The 19,591-nt window shown below is 53.0% G+C and overlaps 3 protein-coding genes across 7 annotated transcripts in view; 1 reads left to right on the top strand and 2 right to left on the bottom strand.

Annotated features, from left to right (window-relative positions):
• The window catches only part of Plec (plectin), a 62,331-nt gene extending 60,402 nt beyond the window's left edge, over positions 1–1,929 (bottom strand). For both annotated transcript variants that reach the window (XM_055626382.1, XM_055626389.1), the window contains exons 1-2: positions 1,866–1,929; positions 506–710 (exon numbers count right to left, since the gene is read on the bottom strand). In XM_055626382.1, the coding sequence (XP_055482357.1) occupies positions 506–704 (199 nt within the window). In that variant the 5' untranslated portion in view covers positions 705–710; positions 1,866–1,929. The remainder of the gene's footprint in view (positions 1–505; positions 711–1,865) is intronic.
• A 411-nt stretch (positions 1,930–2,340) lies between these two features.
• Parp10 (poly(ADP-ribose) polymerase family member 10) lies at positions 2,341–17,195 on the bottom strand. Of its 3 annotated transcripts, none has more exons than XM_055626326.1 (11): positions 17,146–17,195; positions 11,765–11,946; positions 11,432–11,686; positions 11,123–11,359; positions 10,302–11,041; positions 9,972–10,196; positions 9,810–9,882; positions 8,927–9,556; positions 8,698–8,831; positions 3,029–3,203; positions 2,341–2,949 (listed from the first exon to the last, which is right to left on the bottom strand). In XM_055626326.1, exons 2-11 carry the CDS (start codon positions 11,937–11,939, stop codon positions 2,642–2,644), a joined length of 2,952 nt encoding a protein of 983 aa, XP_055482301.1. In that variant the 5' UTR covers positions 11,940–11,946; positions 17,146–17,195; the 3' UTR covers positions 2,341–2,641. The 3 variants fall into 3 exon arrangements, with proteins under 3 accessions (XP_055482301.1, XP_055482298.1, XP_055482299.1); XM_055626323.1 differs by lacking the exon at positions 17,146–17,195 and adding an exon at positions 13,373–14,605; XM_055626324.1 differs by lacking the exon at positions 17,146–17,195 and adding an exon at positions 12,047–12,127.
• Grina (glutamate ionotropic receptor NMDA type subunit associated protein 1) lies at positions 16,191–19,368 on the top strand. 2 transcript variants are annotated; one of them, XM_055626328.1, is made up of 8 exons: positions 16,191–16,346; positions 17,090–17,199; positions 17,308–17,643; positions 17,724–17,833; positions 17,914–18,114; positions 18,233–18,361; positions 18,442–18,585; positions 18,672–19,368. In XM_055626328.1, exons 3-8 carry the CDS (start codon positions 17,331–17,333, stop codon positions 18,819–18,821), a joined length of 1,047 nt encoding a protein of 348 aa, XP_055482303.1. In that variant the 5' UTR covers positions 16,191–16,346; positions 17,090–17,199; positions 17,308–17,330; the 3' UTR covers positions 18,822–19,368. The 2 variants fall into 2 exon arrangements, with proteins under 2 accessions (XP_055482303.1, XP_055482302.1); XM_055626327.1 differs by lacking the exon at positions 17,090–17,199.
• The last annotated feature ends 223 nt before the right edge of the window (positions 19,369–19,591 follow it).

Below are 19,591 nucleotides of genomic sequence, written 5' to 3'. Positions count from 1 at the left end.
ACAGGCTGCCCTGCAGCTCGCTACCCTCCCACCACCTGCTGCCCTCCCATGGTGCCTTTCACCTGGGTCTTTCCCATCCTCAGACTGGCAGCTCCTGAAAGCTCAGACCGTGGCTCGTGGAGGTTCTAGGGCCCTCACAGATTAAACATCCTCTCCTTTCGGGTAGCAATGTGCTCCCCCCCCCCCTCAGAGGGCAGCCAAGACTAGGAGAAGAAGTTTGACCTCCAGAGCCCGAGAAATTATTCTCACGGGAGTGGGCACCTGGACCTGTTTCCTCGAGACCACTGACAGCAGGAAGCCTCAGACCTGACGTAAAAGGACCGCCAACCGCTGTATCTACCGAGGTAGAGCCAGCAGGTGGAGCTGTGCTGCCTATAGGTTCCGGGACAGGCTAAGCCCTCCCTCACAGCTGATCAGTCCTGGCCTCTCCCTCAGTCCAGCAGTACAAATAAGGTGCTGAACACCCGTGCTAGTGAGGCAAGCGGACCAGACCCCTCCCCATTACCTGCAATCCGGATGACTGCCCGCTCGGCAGGATCCAAGACGCTTCCATTGCCCACAGGTCCACCACCACTTCGCCGGCTTCTCTGCGTTTTTCCAAGATTCCAGGGCAGTGTGTCCCCGGGGCTGGGTGAGCCACTGCTTCCATTGGAACTACCTTCTGCCACTGCCGCTGGCCGAACCTCGGAGTCCTCCCCTGACATGGTCTCCTGGGGGGATGGTAAGAGGGAGTCACACATTGACCTATCCCCTCCTTAACCTAAACATTGATACCAAAAGCCTCCTAGGCCCCATCTTGCCCACACACTGACCCCTGGTGTTCATCCCAGGCTTGACACTCTCTTCCCTGTTCTTAATCTATCCTCGCGTCCTTCAGCACACACGCTGACCATCATTCCTGTCTCTTAGTTACCTAACTGCTGACTATCCCCACACCCCGCCCCCCACCCCCAACACAGGTCTCTGACTCCACCCTCCACCTGTCAAACCGGAGGGGAAGAGGGCACTACCTTCAAGTACGCGATCTGTCACAGGGGCAACTGGCCCTTCCATTCCCTGCGTTTCAAAATTGGACTCCCCCTCTTCTGCCCCTCCAACGGGCTGGCAACGAGGCCACCAGCAAACACTGCCTGTCCCACTCTTCAGAAAAGGACCCTCAACCCCAGTCCCTGATCACTGCATTCTCCCTCCAGTCTCGGGTTTTTAGGATTCTCCATCAACTCTACCTCACCTCCAGCCCGCACAGTCCCACCTCTGTCTCTGCGATCTCTGCAGCAAAGGCCTATAAATAGCTGGAGCCGCAGCGGCGTGGGTTGCGGGAACTCGGATGCCGCAAGGCCCGGGGGAGCCCGGCAGCAGCTCTAGCAACCCACCAGCTCACTTGCAGGAGCAGCCAAAGCGCACGCATTCCCCAGGCGTGCACACGCCCCAGCTCCCTGCCCCAAGAGCACTGGCGTGCGAAGAGGTGAATGGGGCTCTGTCTCAGCGGGGGTGGCATAGCTTGGGGGCACAATGTGGGCTCTGTGCCTCGCCCTCAGGCCAAGGGCCGAGAAAGAGTCAGCGGACCTCGAGCTGGTGCCTCTCCGACCCCGCTTCACCGGGGGGAGCCCCTCAGTGGCTGTCTCGGCTTCACCACCCCACCCCACCCCCGCCGCCAACCGAGCCTGCCTTCGCCGCAGCGGTTTTCTGCCCACACTCAAGCACCTCCTGTCCAGTTCCGCAATTTCCTGATCCCAGGGAGGTGTCGTTCTCTGCATAAAGCAAGAGGGGCTGCGGGGCAGCACCTAGTTCCGGGTGGTCTGAAACCATCCCACCCCCATCCACCCTCCCCCCAAACTCCCAATACATCCCGAGCCTCTCCATACCCTCCCAGTTCTACGCTCCTGGTGGTTCCGCTTGCCTCCTTACAGCCGCCGCAGCCAGACTCCTGGGGCCAGGAGAACCGCGGAGGCAGCGCAGGCGGGGCGAACCGAGAGCCCCGCCCCGGTCCCACCAAGAGCTTCGCTGCCTGGGCACCTCCGAGAGCGAGCGAACGATTCACGCGTGACCGGGCTACGAGCCAGGAGTCCTGGACCGGGAGGTTGCAGAACCGGAGCCCACGGTATGACTGATCAGGCGGCGCCCACCGAGTGCGCACACCTAGGCGGTCGGCGCGCGAGGAGACGGAGATGCTGCTGGGGAGCGTGAGGTCGTAGGAGCGCGGGGCGTCCAGACGCCTGGGTCCACTGCCCACCGCCGCCCCCACCCCTCTGTGAACAGCTGACCCTGTCCCTAGCCACGTGCGTGGCCCCCACTCCCCACACAGAGGTCGGATTCCCAGTTTCAACCAGTCCTTCAATCTAACTGGTTCCAAGTACAGGTTTATTCAAAGACAGAAGCCGCGTTAGGGCGCGGTCCAACCACCGCGGGTGTGCCTGGCAACGCGCCCTCCTGCCGTGTTCTGCTGACCCCTGGCGGTGGAGCAGGCCAGGGAACCGATTAGGTCTGGCCCTCCCCAGTCCACAGTCGTCCTGGCTTTCCAGTCAGAGACAAGAGCGCCCCCGGGGGCAGCTCTAACGCTTAGAAACTTTGTGGAGCAGGGAAACAAGCTGGCCTCTCAGGCCCAATGTCCAGGAAAGAGATGGAAGAGACCAAGGGGGTCTCACCAGGGGGTACCCCGGGGTATGTTCTTGCAGGTGATTAGATGAGTGGGCAGAGCTTGGGTGTCGTGAAAGATGACAAAGATTTTGGGCTGGAGGAGGCAGTCCACCGTGCTGTCGTAGCGAAGGACCTGGCCAGAGGCCCTCAAAGGAGGCGCCTTCAGACCTCGGGAGCCCTGTCCATAGTCGCCGGTCAGCACCCGTGCCACAAACACTGCCTTGTGGCCTTCTGCGTTGGGAGGCGAGTAGCGATCCAGTACCGACAGGGAGGCACGCTTGGCGAAGTACACGCCCTGTCCGTAGAGGGTGCCTGTCGGACAAGGACAGGTGAGCCACCAAGGATCCTCGGGGGCAGTGTGGCCCGCGTCCCTGCCCCGCGCAGGCCTTACCGTTTCGGCCACAGAAGCTGCGGTTGAAGCCGTGCACACAGATGTCGAGCACGGCGGATTCCGACGTGCCGTGGTAGAGGACTTGTTCCACCGGGCGTTGCTGGCAGCGCTGCATCAGGCGCTCCCGGTGCAGCTTATACTGTTGCTGCAGCAGCGGGTGTGACACACGCTCCACCTGCCAAGTGCATGGAAGCTGGGGTGAGTTTGTCTGGAACCTCTCCCTAGGCTGGCCAGAAGAGAGCTGAACTCAGCAATCACCAGCTCTCTGGTGGGAGGAAGGAAGAATTGAGAGTTTGAGTGAACACATGAACCCCACCCCCGCCCCCCATCATGCTCTGTCCGGAAGAATGCATTCACCACCTCTTGGGGACAAATGGCACTGGAGGACTGGCTTCCAGGAAGGCCTAACTCCTCCAGGGATGCCTGACTCCTCCAGGGAGCCGTGCAGGTGGGCAGAGCCCACCCCAACTCATCTCAACTTAGGACCACCAATCGGGCTTCAGCAGGAGCCGACATTGCCTCTCCATGCTGGGAGACTCAGACAGCTTCAGCTCCAAAGGAACAAACTCGGGGTTTCAAACGGACCTTCTAAAGAAATTCCAATTGACCTTTCAGGAGAAGGAGGCAGACGAACACCACACCCATAAAACAGAAATAGCTGCTTTGAAAAGCAGTCTGAACATCAGAAGCAGGGCATTAAGAATGAGATTTCAAGGCTGGAGGTGCGGTGCAGGGGCAGAGTGTTTTCTTGGCAAGTGGGTTGGCTCCCCAGATAAAAAAAGGAAAGGGAAAAGCCAGGTGGTGGTGGCGCACACCTTTAATCCCAGAACTCAGGACAAAAGGACAGGCAGATCTGAGTTTGAGGCCAGCCTGGTCTAGAGTTCCAGGACAGCCAGAGCTACACGGAGAAACCCTGTCTTGAAAAACCAAAAAGAAAAAAGAAAAAAGAAAAAAAAGAAAAGAAAAAAGAAAATGGAAAGGAAAGGGAGGGAGGAAGAGAAGCAGGGAGGGATGGAGGAAGAAAAGAAGAGGAGAAGGAAAGGATTTCTGAGCTTGTTCTGTGAGTGGGCTAGATACTGAAATGGTTAAAGCTAAAGATCGGCTGTGTGGTACTCTAGATGGATTTAAGGAACTGGTGCTGAGAACAGAGCTAAAGGGAAAGGGAAAGAACCCATGAGAGGACAGGCAAGAGCATGACACAGATGGAGAAGGTCTACGCTCCGGTTCGTGAGAAGGTGGTGCTCCTGGGATCACAGTGGAAGATGTTTCCCTGAGATGGAGGCCATGTCACCAGATGGAGAGAACCATGAAGTGCCAAGGACACTGGGTAAGACATGCCCCTGGCACCTAACAGAAAACTATAGCTTTTTGAAGTGAAGAAACCTTTTCAAGTACACACACACCAGGGTCAGGATACAAATACAGATGGGAAGAAATCCCACACTGGGTTTCTCAACAATACTAGACGTTGGTAAATCATCATGCACAGGGATGGAGAGATGGCTCAGCAGTTAAGGGTGCGCACTGCTCTTGAGAGGACCCAAGTTTGACTCCCAGCACCCAAGTCAGGGTTTTTCACAACTTTTTGTTATTCCGGCTCCAGGGGGCTCAGAGGCCCCCACAGTCACCTGCATTCATGTGCACATAATTCCCATCCCACCCACCCACACATGCCACCACCGCACAACACATGTTTTTTTAATCTTAAAAAACAACAACAATCGATTGTTCTAATTTTTTAAGAATGGAAGGCTATAAGATGACCCAAAAAGTAAAGGTCCTTGATGTGTGAGCCTAGAACCTGAATCCAGGCCCCAGAACCCACCTACATAAAGATGGGAGAAGAGCAATGTCTTCATAAATGTGAGAAAAAATATATTTGGAATCTAAATACTATATTCCAGCCAAGATAATAATGAAGACAAACAAGGACAAATTAGCAAATGAAAAATCATGGAAAGTTTACATCTATCAAATTAGAGCCATGCCTTTAATTCCAATACTCAGAAGGCAGAGAAGGCATGATCTCTGTGGGTTCAAAGCTAGCCTGGTCTACATAATGAGTTCCAGGACAGCCAGAGCTACATAGTGAGAACCTGTCTCAATAAAATAAAATAGTTGCAAAACAGTCCTCTAGTTATAATAGGTTTTATGTGTACTTTTTGGTTTTGAGACAGGTTCTTGCTATGTAGCCCAGACTAGCCTTTATTATGTAAACCAGACTAGCCTCAAACTTTCAGGAATCCTCCTGTCTCTAACTCTGAAGTGCCTGGGTTACAAGCACTTGCCATACACACAGTTGTTACTATAACTTAAAACTCCAAGATGTTCACTGCCCACGCAGAAATGCTCCTATTCAGTTGCAGAATCTGCGCATCAAGATGGCAAGAGATCAGTTTGCCCAGAAGTCAAGCATGACTCAGAACAAGGAAAGCAAAATTACAGCAACAACAACAAAAGGAGACACTAAATCCCAGAATATTCTCTCATCCGACATTATTCATTTGTTTCTTTGCATGTTTATTATTTTCTTGTTGCTTTTTGAGACATAGCGTCATGTACCCTGGGCTGGCCTTGACCTCAGTATGTAGCTGGGGATGACCTTCTCACCCTGCTGCCTCCTCCTTCCCCTCACTGGTGGCATTAGTGCGTCCCTTCTGTTCATTGCTAGAAACAGAACCCAGGGCTTTGTGAATGCTAGGGAGCCCTCCACCAAGCAGAACTACATTCCTAGTCTACCACACAGGGTTGTGACGGGTTTTTTTTTTTTTGTGTGTTTGGTTTGTTTTGTTTTTTGTATGTGTTTGTTTCGTTTTTCCCTCTTGAAGACATTTTGTTGTTTGAATTTTTGTATGTATGTGTGTAGGTACACTCACAGGCCAAAAGAGGGCATCAGTCATCTCCTGGAGCTGGAGTGACAGGCAGTTGTGAGCCACCTAACATGGAGACTGGGAATCAAACTCCACTGAGTCATCTCTCCAGGCTCCAAACATTCTTGTTTTATTTTTTTACTTAAAAAAAAAAAACAAAAACTTTTTTTCTTTTTCTTTCTTTCTTTTTCTTTTTCTTTTTTTCTTTTTTTTTTTTTTTTAAGGAGTGCTCTGTAGTCAAAAGTGCTGGCTCGTCTTTTAAAGGATGTGGGTTCAGTTCCCAGGAACCATATGATGCTCCTCTGCATCCTTGGGTACCAGGCACACACATGGTACACAGACATGCATGCAGCCAAAACACTCATTTACATAAACTAAAAGAAAATAATTGAAAAAATATACATTCTAAAAAATAGTCTTTGTTCATGTGCATGTTTTGCCTTCAAGAATGTCTGTACACCACACACATGCCTAGTACCAGGAGAGTTCAAAAGAGGGCTTTGGCTCCCTGGAACTGGGCTACAGATGGTTGTGAGCCATCATGTTGATGCTTAGACTTGAACCCAGGCCCACTGCAAAAGTAACAAGTGCTCTCAGCCTCTGAGTCACCTCCTTAGCTCCTACACTTTGTTTGTTTAATTTTTTTTTTTTTTTTTTTTTTTTTTTTTTTTTTTTTTTTTTTTTTTTGGTTTTTGGAGTCAAGGTCTCTCTGTGTAGCCCTGGAACTCACTTTGTAAGCCTCGAACTCAGAAATCTGCCTGCCTCTGCCTCCCAAGTGCTGGGATTAAAGGCAAGCCCCACCACCTCCCTGAAAGCTCCCACAGTGTTACCAAATATGTTAACAATTACCTGGCTGTGATACAAGGGTAGGTATTTTTTTCATTATCAACATAAAGCCAAAGCATGCAGGCTATAACGTGAAGTTGGTTTATGCACCTTAACTACATAATTTAAATATTGCAAATGACCAAATTATGAGATGGTAGGAGGAAGAGGTGACAGAAAAAGAAAACCCATTCTATTCCTCTTTGTATAAGCAGACAAGCAAAAACAAAACAAAACAAAAACGTCTCTAAAGTAATAGCAGAAGAAAACATCAAATGTGCCATCTTAAGTTATAAATACACTTACTAGAAGAATCAAGTAAATTAATACTACTAACAGAACCAGCAGACCGTGACCGCGGTACTTTTGGACGGCAATTGCTGTGGCAGTGATGGTCATAGGTGACAACAGTTGTCAGTGACCTTCTTAACCTCTGGGGAAGACCAGAAGTTCTGCATTTTCAGGCATGTCTACAAGAAGACCGAGGCTACTAGCCCCACCTACAACTTTTAGCATCAAGAGGGAAGAGCACCTTGCCCAGTCTCACCGCAGACTGACAACTTTCCTGCCCTTTCAACAGGTTTACGGCCATCTTTGGCCTCATCTATGGGTTCGTTCAACCTTCTGGATGAGAAGGCCGTCGTCATTGTTGGTCATGCATTCCTTTCTTGCTTACTCTCCATCTCCTTAGTGTATTTCCAGGGGTGTCTGTTGTCACTCCCTGAATACGCTTGGTTCCCTTGCCACATGTGGCAAACTAGCCTGACAGTCCCTCTCTCCCCAACAGTCCTTTATTTTATTTTATTTTTTTTAAACAAGGTCTTACTATATAACTCCAGCTGGATTGGAACTCACTGCATAGACCAGGTTGGCCTCAAACTCACAGATATCTACCTGCCTCTGTTCTTTTCTCACCTGCCTGGACAGATTGGGAAGTGGCGGGGGGGGGGCTGAGGCTTCATTCGGGCTCCCCACTACTTGGTACTATCTTGTTTTTTGTCCATGCTCATAGTTGCCAAATTTAACAAGAATACAGGAGGAGCAGCCACCATAAATATATAACACACACATATATGTATATTTTTTCTCCCACTAACCTATATGCCCAGCTCTACACACACATAAAAATGTATTATTTTATTTTCACAGAGAGAATGAGGAGTTGGCCCTTTGCCAGAAAAGGCCTCTGTTGGAGACAGAAAACCACCTCCTCCCCAACAGGAAGAGTAATCCTTACATAGTCTGCCAGATGGTAGCAACTGTGGCATTGACAGGCAGGCCCGTTAGATCCCTAGTCCCTATGCTCTTCTGTCCATCTTCCGAAGACTCTAAATGTTCTCTGGGCAAAGAAGGGGTGCTTATCTATTGTAGGGAGCAGAGGAACCCTGAGTGAATGGAGTCCTAAGTAAGTGGGTGTTATTGACATGAGCCGGCCATGTCAGGGACCCCAGAACCTTGGCAAAGCCTTCTACCTGGGAGGCTCAGAGGCATGGCAAAATCTTCTTCTGGTCCAAACGTGGATGCTGATGGCGTGTGCAGAAAATGTCCGTGACAGCTTTCTCCCCTAGGATATGCACTGCTTGCACGGTGACTGCTCCCACTGAGATTTGCTAAACCTATCTCCTCACTTATCTGTATATAATTACCCTGCCTCCTTGTACAGCTGTATGCAACACCCCACCCCTCCTGGTCAGCTCTGTACAATAAAGACATTCAGCTTCTGGGGCGCCTCAGTTTCTCCATCTAAGAGGCCAGACCTTGTATCCCAGCATTCCTTGTATCTGTGTGTTTGTCTTTTCTTCAGTCCCTCAATGGTCCCAGTCAGGTTCAAGTTCCTGGAGCCATGTATGAATGTGGCAATCCAGTCTATCAGCTTTCAACATGTCCACTTTAAGCAGCTTTTGGTCAACTGACCCTAATACAAAGGACAGTGTACACAGGTCACAAGGCCAACCACAGAGGATGTGAACTTACTCGAACAATGCTGATCCTGCTGTGGGCAGCATCCAGGGTGTCATAAAAGGCCTGCACCACATCCTGGAACTCCTTAGAATTCTCTTCCAGGGCCTCCAGCCTGCCCAAGGGATCTTTTAGCCCCTGCTCTGACACTGACACACAGGAAGAAAGGACATCAGAGCCATGTCTCAGCACTTGCCTAAAAGCCAACCCATTCCACCCTCCCAAGTACAAGGTACAGACTCACGGTTGTTTTCTGAGGCCTCCAAGGGAAAGGTCAAATTCTGGTCCCAGGGGCCAAGGAGAGCAGCTAAGTGGCGAGCTGCACGGGCAGGCTGGACCCCAAAGCCACGGAGGACAATTCGGTCACCGCATAGGGTAGCACTCACATCATAACACCTCTCCAGGCGTGCCCCAAGCTCTGAGGGCAGCACACAGCCTTGGAGATTCACTGTCTCCTCCTGAAGGTGTTCCTCCAAGGCGCAGGATAAGGCCCGGTTCAGTTCATCCATATCCTGCTCAAAGGATGTGTGCACTACCAACTGGGCCTTGCCCCCAGTGTCATCACCCAGGGGCTCTTCTGCTTCTAATAGGGAGAGGGCCAGGGCTTGCCTTAGTGCAGTGGCCTCTCGCTCATCAGCCACCTGGCTTTGAGACTCCAAGGATCGGTGGATAGCTAGCTGCAGCGTAGCCTCCTCTTCTAGCCCTGTGTTTGAGGCCACAGTCTCCTCCCAAGCTTCAAGTGTGGGGTTTTCCACCTCCTGCTGTAGGGTGGTCTCTTCTGACTGCTCTCCAGGTCTCTCTGTCCCCATCTCCAGAGGCAGCCTGTCCTCCCCAGGTAGGCCCTCCAAGGTAGCCAGCAGCTCTTGAACTTCCTCTAAAGGTAGAAAGAGGCCACTGGGTCAGGGGTCAGGCCCAGCCAGGGGACTGATGACAAATGACAGGATGAATTGAAGTGGATTAAAAAAAAAAAAAAAAGAGCAAGGGAGAGAGAGAGAGAGAGAGAAAGATTGCACCTGTGGCTACGGGTAGGCCACAAAAGGGTCACTAAATAAGTGATAGGGCAGAGCAAGGAGAGGATTGTCATGAAAAGAATTACAGGACATACTATGGCCCCGAGGGAGCCCTACCCAGTTTCATGTTCTCCTGATCACTGCCTGTCCTGTGGTCATGGAGGACTTGGAGGGCCTCAGTGGGATCCGTCTGTGGGAAGAGGATGTCAGGGTCACGGCCCAGGAGGCACCTAGGTCTGGCGTGTTAGACCAAAGGATGAAGGGAAAACTCCATCTTACCCTTTCAGGGTCTATTATGTCCAGGGTGGCACTGGCCAGACGTTCTGTCCCAAAGACACACTGGAACTGAGCCTCCAGCCTGTGAAGAAGTCGCTGCCCCTCCATACCCAGCAGGAACCTGGCACTGCCTGGGTGCTTCATGCTCAGCACGTGGCAGCTAATGCTACACAGCAGACTCTGCAGCAACTCTTGAGCTGCCTGGCATGGGGTCCTGGCCCCATAAAGCTGCGGGACCATAAGGAGGACAGTATACAGGTTCAGAGCACAGGAAAGGTACCCGGACCCCAGTCACAGAAGAGGCGAAGGAAGCAGATTCTGAGGGCTGCTCACCCGAAAGCCAGTCACGTCCACTCCTTCAAGTGGGAAGAGGGCCACATCTTCCAGGCTGGCAAGGAGGTCCTCTTGATAAAGCTGCAGGAAACGCATGGCCCCTGGGTCCATTGACATCACCATCTCCACCAAGCTCTCTTGCCTCTGCAGCTCCCCATATCCCGGGCTCTCCAGCCCTGGTTCTGGAGACTCCATGGCCATTCCCACTAAACCCAACAGCCCCTCCTGCTCTGGTGAGCTTGTGCCAACTTCCGCCAGGCTTTCCTGCCCCTCAACTCCCTCTGTGTCTGAGATCATAGGTCCTACTTGACCTGGGAGTCCTGTAAAGCTTTCTACTGGACCCACTGGGCTTGCGGACCCCATAATCTCCTGGTTCATGAAACCAGCCTGCTCTGGAGATACCGTAGTTCCTAGGTTTATAGGCTCCTCTTGGCCCAGAGACTTCACAGGCCCTGAGTCGATTGGCATGGCTTGTCCTGGAGCTCCTTCAAGACCTGTCTTTAGTGGGGTTCCTAATTGTCCTGGTGTCCCCCCAGAGCCCACAGTCATAGGCAGGGCCCCTGGCAGCCCTCTTGCCCCTGTAAGAGCATGCTGGATGACTCCAGATTGCTGCAAGGTTGGGTGATCTCCTCCACTGATGCCCTCAGCAAGCTCCTCTGGCTCTAAGACGTCATAGTGGGGGACCAGGCTCAACTCAGAGCCCTGTAGCCAGTGTTTCCGCTTCAGCACGCGTTCAGCCACTGGAGGAAGATGGAAGACAGAAAGCGCACTGAGTTTCTAGCATAGAGAAAGGGTCCTGCTGGTTTTATCATCCCACTCACCCTGCCATTGCTGAAAGAGGATAACAGTGCCCAGTTGCTTAGGCAGGCTGCGCAGACCCTCCAAGGGGCCCCCGCCACTGCGACGCTCGTTTTCCAGGTAGAGCTCCAACAGCAACGTGTCCACCGGGGCAGCGCCGTCCACCACACGTACTGCTCGGGTCTGGGGCACCCAGGCCAAGGATACTGTGGTCCCATTCAGGGGCAGATTCCGGGTTTGCTCCTCCAGGGCAGAGACCTCTGCGGACAGTATGTGAATCAGCTCAGGCACCTTCCTTAACGAGAAGCTATGCCCCCAACCCTGCCTCTCACCTGCCTCAGAAAGGGGCATGGATAACTGGACCAGAGCACAGTCCTGCCGAGGACTGGCCAGGACATGGCAAGCCTGCACGGGGTGCCCCGCAGCGCACAGCAGGGCCTGAACGTATTGCTCCAGGCTCTGAGGTGAAGTGTCAGGTGGCAGTCGATGCAGAAGCACACGTTCAGGGGCACGTGGCGGGGCTGGCTTCAGGCTCAACCGGGCACCATGTAGTTGGTGCTCCGCTCGGATTAAGACCCTCCTTGCATCTGTGAGCAGAGACGAGGCGTCAGGGACGGCAAAGCCTCAGCGCACCTAGACAGCCCCCCTTGAGCCAGCCTCCTCACCTGCAGGATCTTGAAAGACAAGGATACCCCCACAGCCAAATCTCTGCCAGCTCAACAGAGGTCCTCCACCAGAGCGACGGTAGTTCTCAAAGTAGAGGGTAAGCAACTCATCTGGCACTTCAGGGGGCAGTCCCTGGAGCTCCAAGGCTCTCCCTACCTCCTCCTCCTCTGCCATCAGAATCCTGGCATGACACACACGGGAAGGGAAGAGGCCCGTTCCACCTGTTCAGTCCCCTCTCCCATGCCTCTAGCTGCTCCCCAACGCCCCACATTTACACTTACCCTGCTGACTCAGGCTAGTCGGTTAGTTTGTTGTCCTTCCCAGTCAGAAGGCCAGATATAGGAAAGCAAAAGTGAAACTGACTTGGGGAAGGAAAGAGGGAGGAGCTAAGCCAGTGACTGTAGTTCAGGGCACTTCCTCCTCTGCTGAGGGAACTTCTAAGGATCCTTCTGCTAGCACCTGCACTAGCCTCTGACTGGCAGGGTGGATCACACGTCTCCTAGACTTTCTCTACTTTCTTGCCTTCTCTTTGTGGCTAACCACCATCCCTGAGTTGCTGTCAGGCCAGTCCCACCAATGAAACAACCCCCCTCTACCCCTTTACCCCTATCCCCAACCAAGGGTCTCCAGGCTTCTGTGCCCAGGCCCTGGACGTGAGCAGCACTGATTCCATAGGCTGGCCCCTGGTTGAGTCTAGCTCTTAGGAACCTTCTCAAACAGGTCCTTCGCACCCAGAGGGTAATCAGCCTTGCTTCTAAGTGCTGAGGGTAAGCAGTTCCACCCTTGGCCCCCAAAAGCTCATGTCCAGGGGCAAGTAAAAGCCCTTGCTGCCAAGCCTGTCAAACTGAATTCTAAACCCCGGGTCTCACATGATGGAGGGAGATGGCTGCTTCCTGCAAGTTTTCTTTCCCATGTGAGCTACACGGTGTCACTCAAACACACAAATAGTAACTGTTTGAAAATGTAAAAGCTCGCATGGTAACAGCTCCTTTCCTATAGCTCCCTTCAGCCCACATCTGCCTGGTTCTCCCATCTGTACCAACCCTTGGTCATCACCTCAGATGTAGCCACTAAACCACATACCTTTCTGCCACTAATCCTTACACAGAATGGGGAGCTGGAGTCACAGACAGGACCAGTCCTCACATGTACGTAAGCTATGCCTTTGTTATTTTTGAAACAGGATATCACTCGGTAGCCCAGATTGCCTGAAACTCACTGTACAGGCCAGACTGGTCTTGAATTAGAAGTGATTTTCCTGTTTCGGTCTCCTCCTGAGTGTTGGTGCTGTAGGCATGTCCAACCATGCCCAGATTTCAGGCTGTGCCTTTAGAATTCACTCTCCCACCCACCACCATAGCCTGCTTGCTTCTTTCATCCCCAAGGCTCTAACTACTATGTTCTCTACCCACATCTTCTGGTCACGCCAGCTCTACCTCCAAATGATCATGGTTTTCGCACAGTCTATAGGTCTAACCCTGTAGTCCTTGAATCTCTACTACTTTCCTCTCCCCACAATTAAGAGCCTCTAGAACTTTACTGATGATTGATTGATTGATTTAGAGACAAGGTTTCTCTGTGTATGTAGCCCTGACTGTTCTACTCACTTTGTAGACCAGGCTGGCCTCAAACTTGCAGAGATCCCCCTGCCTCTGCCTCCCCAAGTGCTGGGATTAAAGGTGTCCAGAACTTTTTGAAGAGCCATGATACCCTCTTTTCTTCTCCAGCACTCCTGGGTACTGCCATCATGGATCCTCCACGGAGCTGGCAGGGTTCCAATGGCTGCTACAAACCCCACGGTCAATGGCTGTAAAAGCCAAAGTTTAATTGGCCCCATTTCCTACCCCCCCTTTTTTAATTAATTTTTTATACAGTATTCTGCCTGCATGTTTGCCTGCAGGCCAGAAGAGGGCACCAGATCTCATCATAGTTGGTTATGAGCCACCACGTGGTTGCTGGAAATTGAACTCAGGACCTTTGGAAGAAGAGCCAGTGCTCTTAACCTCTGAGCTGTCTCTCCAGCCCCCATTTCCTATCCCTTTAATTCCTTTCCATACACATCATCCTGGTGTTTATTCAGCCCCAACCTCCCTGTCCTCAGCTCCTGCCTATACCAGTCTCCCTGCACCAGCTTTACTCTGTTTGACAGAGCTACGTGAGCATCCCTTCTCCCTGATTTCCCTCAGCCAGCCATGTTAAGGCTTAGTGGCAGCCTTAACATGGAGCTAAAAACTCAAAGGACCTCTCAGTTGTCCAGGCTCCTTCCGAGGCCCTGTAGTCAACTTTGTGTTCGTTGTTTTATTTTCCTTAAAGATCCCACAAATGATATGAGGTTCTCGGTTGTGGCCGTTTTGGTTTATGGTATATCAGCATGTTTTGGTTATAATCCCAAGTGTGGGATTTTCGTTTGTTCACAGCTCACTATTGCTCAGTGCAGGGGCCTGGTCTTTGCCAGCTGAAATTAGTTGAATTCTGAGAACTTTGAGGGGCATAAATATGATAGCCCAGAGGAAGAAAATGTGGTGGCTTGGAGGAGGTGAAGGACTGCTTGCTGTGCTGGCTGGCTGGCTGGCTGGCTTGCTGGCTTGCTGGTTACCTGGACTTCTGGATGTCCTGAAGACAGACATTGCTATTGCCCCCAAAGAATCCTACCTTACCCAGCAGGAAGACCTAAAGAGGGCTACGTCCCCTTTCCCTTCCAACTTTCTTTTTTCCCGCCTGGGGTTGGGGGTTTGGAAGGGAGGTGTAAGGTTTAAGGAACCCCCAAATAAAGTATCATTTGAAGAACCAACGCCTACAGTTCTGTTTTCACAAAAGCCTGTTCAGTACGCTCTATGCTTTCCTCTTATGGGACTTATCTACCCTCTAGCGCACTGTGCTTAGATAAATGCCTGCTACAGAGGTCCTGCCACAAGCAGGATGCACTAAAACAGCTCACATTACTGCCATGGTTAAATCTTAGGCAATTTCTGCGAACTGGATGTTAAACTGGCAATGCCTTGTGTGCTAGTTAGTTTTAACTGTCAATTTGACACAACCTAGAATCATCCAAGGGGAAAGTCTTGGAGTGGAAATATCTAGATTGGGCTGGCCTGTGGGCGTGTTTCAAGGGATTTCTTGTTAATTGAGATGGAATAGCCACTCTGAATGTGTATAGCACCATTGCTCTGGACTGTTTAAGAGAGCTAACTGAGAGCAAGCAAGCAAGCAGCACAGTTTTGTGCTCTCAGCTGTTCAAGTGAAATGGCTAGCAGCTTGAGTTTCTGCCTTGACAGAAATGATGGACTGCGGCCTGGAGCTGTGAGCCAAATACAACATTCCTCCCCTGTGCCAGTTTTTGTCAGGGCGTTTATCCGTTTAGCAACGGAACCCAATGAGAATTTGTAATCAGCCACAGTGGCCATGTTTATACCAGGATCCTGTGCAAAAGCTACGTATCAGGGCACACCCTCACTAGATCCAGCTGTTAAACAGTCAGTGCTTTGTGGACACAGGAGAGAATCCCTTCCCAGCCTTTACTGTAAGGCCTTGCTGAGAACCAGAGGAGAACTGGAACATCCTCAAGCCATGAAGACCTGGAGACCACCCAGAACAAAGTTTCCTCAGGAAGCCCTCCCTCCACCCCAGAACTGAGGCAGGGGGTTGGCCCCACCTCCACTTCCTAACAAATTTATTTTGAGGATGTGAGACAAACGACAAGAGGCTGAGTATGAGAGAATGGAACAGTTAAATGATTAAGTCTCTCAGTCTGGAAGAGGTGCAGATAAAAGAGGGAAAGTGAATTGTGGCTTCTTGTTTTTGTCTTTTCAGGATAGGGTCTCACTATGAAGTACTGGTTGGTTGTCCTGGAACTTGCTTTGTAGACCAGGCTGACCTCTGCTTCCTGGTGTGATTAAAGGCATGCCCCCTCCACCACCCAGTTGTAAATGCTGTGTTTTAAAGCAAATAAGGGTCTGGGTATAGTAAGATCATGACTGTAATCTTAGTAGCTGGAAGGCTGAGGCAGGAGGATTAGCAAGGGTTTGAGGCCAGCCTGGGTTGCATAGTGAGTTCCAAGCTACCAGTAGTTACAGAGTAAGACCTTGTCTCAAACAACAAAGCCCAGAAGGGATGGAGTGCTTGGAGGCTTCAGTAAATCCTGGATTTAGGAATTAACTCCCTGAATCCATCGATAGAGAGCCACAAACCAAAAGAGATTCATGCCTCCAGAAATCGTCAGCCCCATGACAGACCCCAACCAGCTCTCGTCAGGAAACGCAGGCTGCAGGACTCTGACCTAGGACACGCTGACTGCCTAGCCAGGTTGTGCGGAGCAGTTTCGGTAGGCACAGGGGCGCTGGGACTGGTCACAACATTGGCCCTGACGGTAAGGTCCCGCCCCGCCCCGCCCCATCCCGTCACAAGGCCCCGCCCCGTCACAAGGCCCGCCCAGTCACAAGGCTCCTCTGCGTCTCGCCAGCCGAAGGCGCAGGCCCAAGCAACCCGGCCGCTCAGAGGGTGCAGGTGCGGACGCACCGGCCATCACCGCGCGCGGCTGCGCAGCGGTCACCGTAGGCACCGGCCTCTGACTCCCCGAGAGCGGTGAGTCCCCCGACCAATCTCAGGAGCGTGTCAACGCTTCAGCCCCCTGCCAGTCGGCCATTCCCTCCATGCGTTACTGAGCACGGCCGCCTCGGGTCAGTTGGTTCGGACAGGACTCGCGGCCGGGCTCGCCCAGACTGCTGGCATCATTGGGGGTGGGGAGCTTGGCGGCTCTGAGCAAGAGGGAGGGGGCGGCGCGCTGTTTTCGGCTCAGACCCGAGGCCCAGCGACCCCCAACCCGACAAGAGGGCCCATCCGCCCTCGGGATGCATTCTGTGACCACCGCCCCCTCCCCCGTCGTCCCCTTCCCCGCTTTGTTCCCTTGAACGCCCTCTGGTCGCTTCCATCCTCCACACACCCCCGCACCCCGCTGTTCCTGGCGTACCCTACTAGCAGACACCTTAGCAGCCAATACAGGCCTGCATTCAGCACCCGGAGCTAGGGACATTGGGCCCTGTGCTTAGGAGGAGGGTCAGGGCTCCCGCTGATCACAGATGGCCTGGGGATTTCCTGGGATAGAAATAGCCGCTAGCGCTGGCCCCTTCAAGCTGCTTAATAGGCGGGATGGGAAAGGGAGGGCCAGGGCACACCCCCACGCCTCCCTATCCACTGCGCCGCGCCCCCAGACCAGGCCCTTCGTTGCTGAGCTCTGACCCGAAAGACCTGCAGCGGTGAGGAGGCATCTCCCAAGCTCCAAGCCGAGGGTGACAGCCATCACTCTTCCTCCCATCCCCCACCCCTAGGGCGATCAAGAGCAGCCCCTTCTAAGGGTCCACATCAGCCCCCCGACCAACCTCACCCAACAGTGCTCTGTGCCTCCTGGTTCAGAGGCTCCTTACAGCCCTGTACAAAGGTCATGGTCCAGCTTCTTCTTTTCCCCTTCCTGGGTTCCACAGCAGGTGGGGCTGTCACTGGTTCCAGTCTGTCAGAGCTAGCTAACTGTTCTCTTTTTCTCCTCTAGGGGCAGCCACAGAACCCGAGGCCATGTCCCATGAAAAGAGTTTCTTGGTGTCTGGGGACAGCTATCCTCCCCCCAACCCTGGCTATCCTGTGGGGCCTCAGGCCCCTATGCCTCCCTATGTTCAGCCTCCCTATCCTGGGGCCCCATACCCACAGGCCCCTTTCCAGCCCAATCCCTATGGTCAGCCAGGTTACCCCCATGGGCCCAGCCCCTACCCACAAGGTGGCTACCCTCAGGGACCCTACCCTCAAGGAGGCTACCCACAGGGGCCATACCCACAGAGCCCCTTCCCCCCCAACCCTTATGGACAGCCACCACCCTTCCAGGACCCCGGCTGTAAGTGTAGCGAAAGGTGGGGGCAGGAGCGGGGTTTCAACTGCTCTCAAGGTACCCTGACCCAGCCTCTGTGCCCCCAGCACCTCAGCATGGGAACTACCAGGAAGAAGGGCCTCCATCTTACTATGACAACCAGGACTTCCCCGCCGTCAACTGGGACAAAAACATTCGGCAGGCCTTCATCAGAAAGGTTGGGCCTGGCAAGTGTGTGGGGTAGGAGGAGTCATGGGGTGGCGGCCCTGGGGAGGCTCTGATTTCCTCCTTCCCCAGGTGTTCCTGGTGCTGACCCTGCAGCTGTCGGTGACCCTGTCGACTGTGGCCGTTTTCACTTTCGTTGGGGAAGTCAAGGGCTTTGTCCGGGAGAACGTCTGGACCTACTATGTCTCCTATGCCATCTTCTTCATCTCCCTCATTGTCCTCAGCTGTTGTGGGGACTTCCGGCGAAAGCATCCCTGGAACCTTGTTGCTCTGGTAACTCCCAAAGCTGAGCCCAGTCCCCCTGTGCCTGTGGAACAGGAAAGGGAGGTGCACAGGGTTGAACCCAGAGCGGTGCCACACACCCAAGGCCCCCTGTGATCCTCCCCTGCAGTCGATCCTGACCGTCAGCCTGTCCTACATGGTGGGCATGATAGCCAGTTTCTACAACACGGAGGCAGTCATCATGGCAGTGGGCATCACCACAGCTGTCTGCTTCACGGTGGTCATCTTCTCCTTGCAGGTGAGGGGGGGCCTAAGACGGGACTGTAGCCCCGGAGTCCTCCACACCCACAGCCTCTCACCTTCTTCCCTTCCTCCCAGACCCGCTATGACTTCACCTCCTGTATGGGGGTGCTTCTGGTGAGTGTGGTGGTGCTCTTCATCTTCGCCATACTCTGCATCTTCATCCGGAACCGCATCCTGGAGATCGTGTATGCCTCGCTGGGCGCTCTGCTCTTCACCTGCGTGAGTGAGGGTGTTGGGAGGCCTTTGCTGGGGTGCCGGGTGAGCGAATAAGCCGTTTAATACCAACCGTGTCTTTTCCCCCCTAGTTCCTGGCAGTGGACACCCAGCTGCTCCTAGGGAACAAGCAGCTGTCCCTGAGCCCGGAAGAGTATGTGTTTGCAGCTCTGAACCTGTACACGGACATCATCAACATCTTCCTATATATTCTCACCATCATTGGCCGCGCCAAGGAGTAGAACAAGCCCCAGCTCAGGTGGCATGGTTGGCTCAGACCCATGCCCCTGGCATGACAATGCCATCTGTGCTTCCCTCTCTCTGATCCTCAGGCATGGCCTGGAGCAGAGGGAGCCCTTCTTACCCTCGTGTATGTACACTGCAAATACTTAACATTTGGACCCTCTATGGCCACAGCATGGCCCTTTTTAGCTCTCTTGCCCTTGCCAAAGGGTGATGGGACTGCATTTCTGTGCCACCTTCTGTCCACTCATTGTTGCATGAGCCCTGTCTGCCAGCCCCTTCCAGGGTCTGGGATCAACACCAGGTCCCAGGGAAGAAGGATCACTCTAAGAGGTGAGGGTGCACGGCTTCCCTCCTGTCCCAGCTCCCCTGGTGTAGAGTACCCCCCCGTTCCCTCCCCACCCTGCCTTCTGAGGGACATGCAGGATGGGGTCTCGTTCTTGTGCTGAGCCCCGAGAGCAGAGAGGATGGCATGTTTCAGGGGAGGAGCCTTTTACTCATGCTGCCATCGTTAAAATTCCAATAAAGGTTATCTTCTGCTCTGTTCTCCTTGCGTCTCTTCACTGCCACCCCTCCATGCGGTATGGAGGGGGACTGATAAGTTCTGGACAGGCCCTGACAGTGGAGGCTGACGACAGTAGCTCATCCATCTTACCAGCTGAATTTTAAGGTGTGTCCTTCGAGCTGGGCTGAGGAACAGGGTTCCCACTGAGGCACATAGGCGTCAGGACACACCGTTTGGAGTAGACTGGCTGTGTCTCCCTCTACT

Source organism: Psammomys obesus, unplaced genomic scaffold (genome assembly GCF_907164565.1).
Source record: "Psammomys obesus unplaced genomic scaffold, mPsaObe1.curated_primary_1811, whole genome shotgun sequence".
NCBI classification, from domain to species: Eukaryota; Metazoa; Chordata; class Mammalia; order Rodentia; family Muridae; genus Psammomys; species Psammomys obesus.
The sequence above is the reverse complement of the archived record's forward strand: the minus strand, read 5'-3'. Positions and strand labels throughout refer to the sequence as shown.

Excerpts from the sequence above, each read along its gene's own strand:
- Grina (XM_055626327.1), top strand. The coding sequence starts at position 17,331 with ATGTCCCATGAAAAGAGTTTCTTGGTGTCTGGGGACAGCTATCCTCCC. Across the intron at positions 18,362-18,441 it reads TGGTCATCTTCTCCTTGCAG|ACCCGCTATGACTTCACCTC; the intron begins GTGAGGGGGGGC and ends CCTTCCTCCCAG. Across the intron at positions 18,586-18,671 it reads GCGCTCTGCTCTTCACCTGC|TTCCTGGCAGTGGACACCCA; the intron begins GTGAGTGAGGGT and ends TTTCCCCCCTAG.
- Parp10 (XM_055626323.1), bottom strand. The coding sequence starts at position 13,602 with ATGGGGCCAATTAAACTTTGGCTTTTACAGCCATTGACCGTGGGGTTT. Across the intron at positions 9,883-9,971 it reads ACATAATAGACCCTGAAAGG|ACGGATCCCACTGAGGCCCT; the intron begins GTAAGATGGAGT and ends CTCTTCCCACAG. Across the intron at positions 9,557-9,809 it reads TCAGGAGAACATGAAACTGG|AGGAAGTTCAAGAGCTGCTG; the intron begins GTAGGGCTCCCT and ends TTCTACCTTTAG.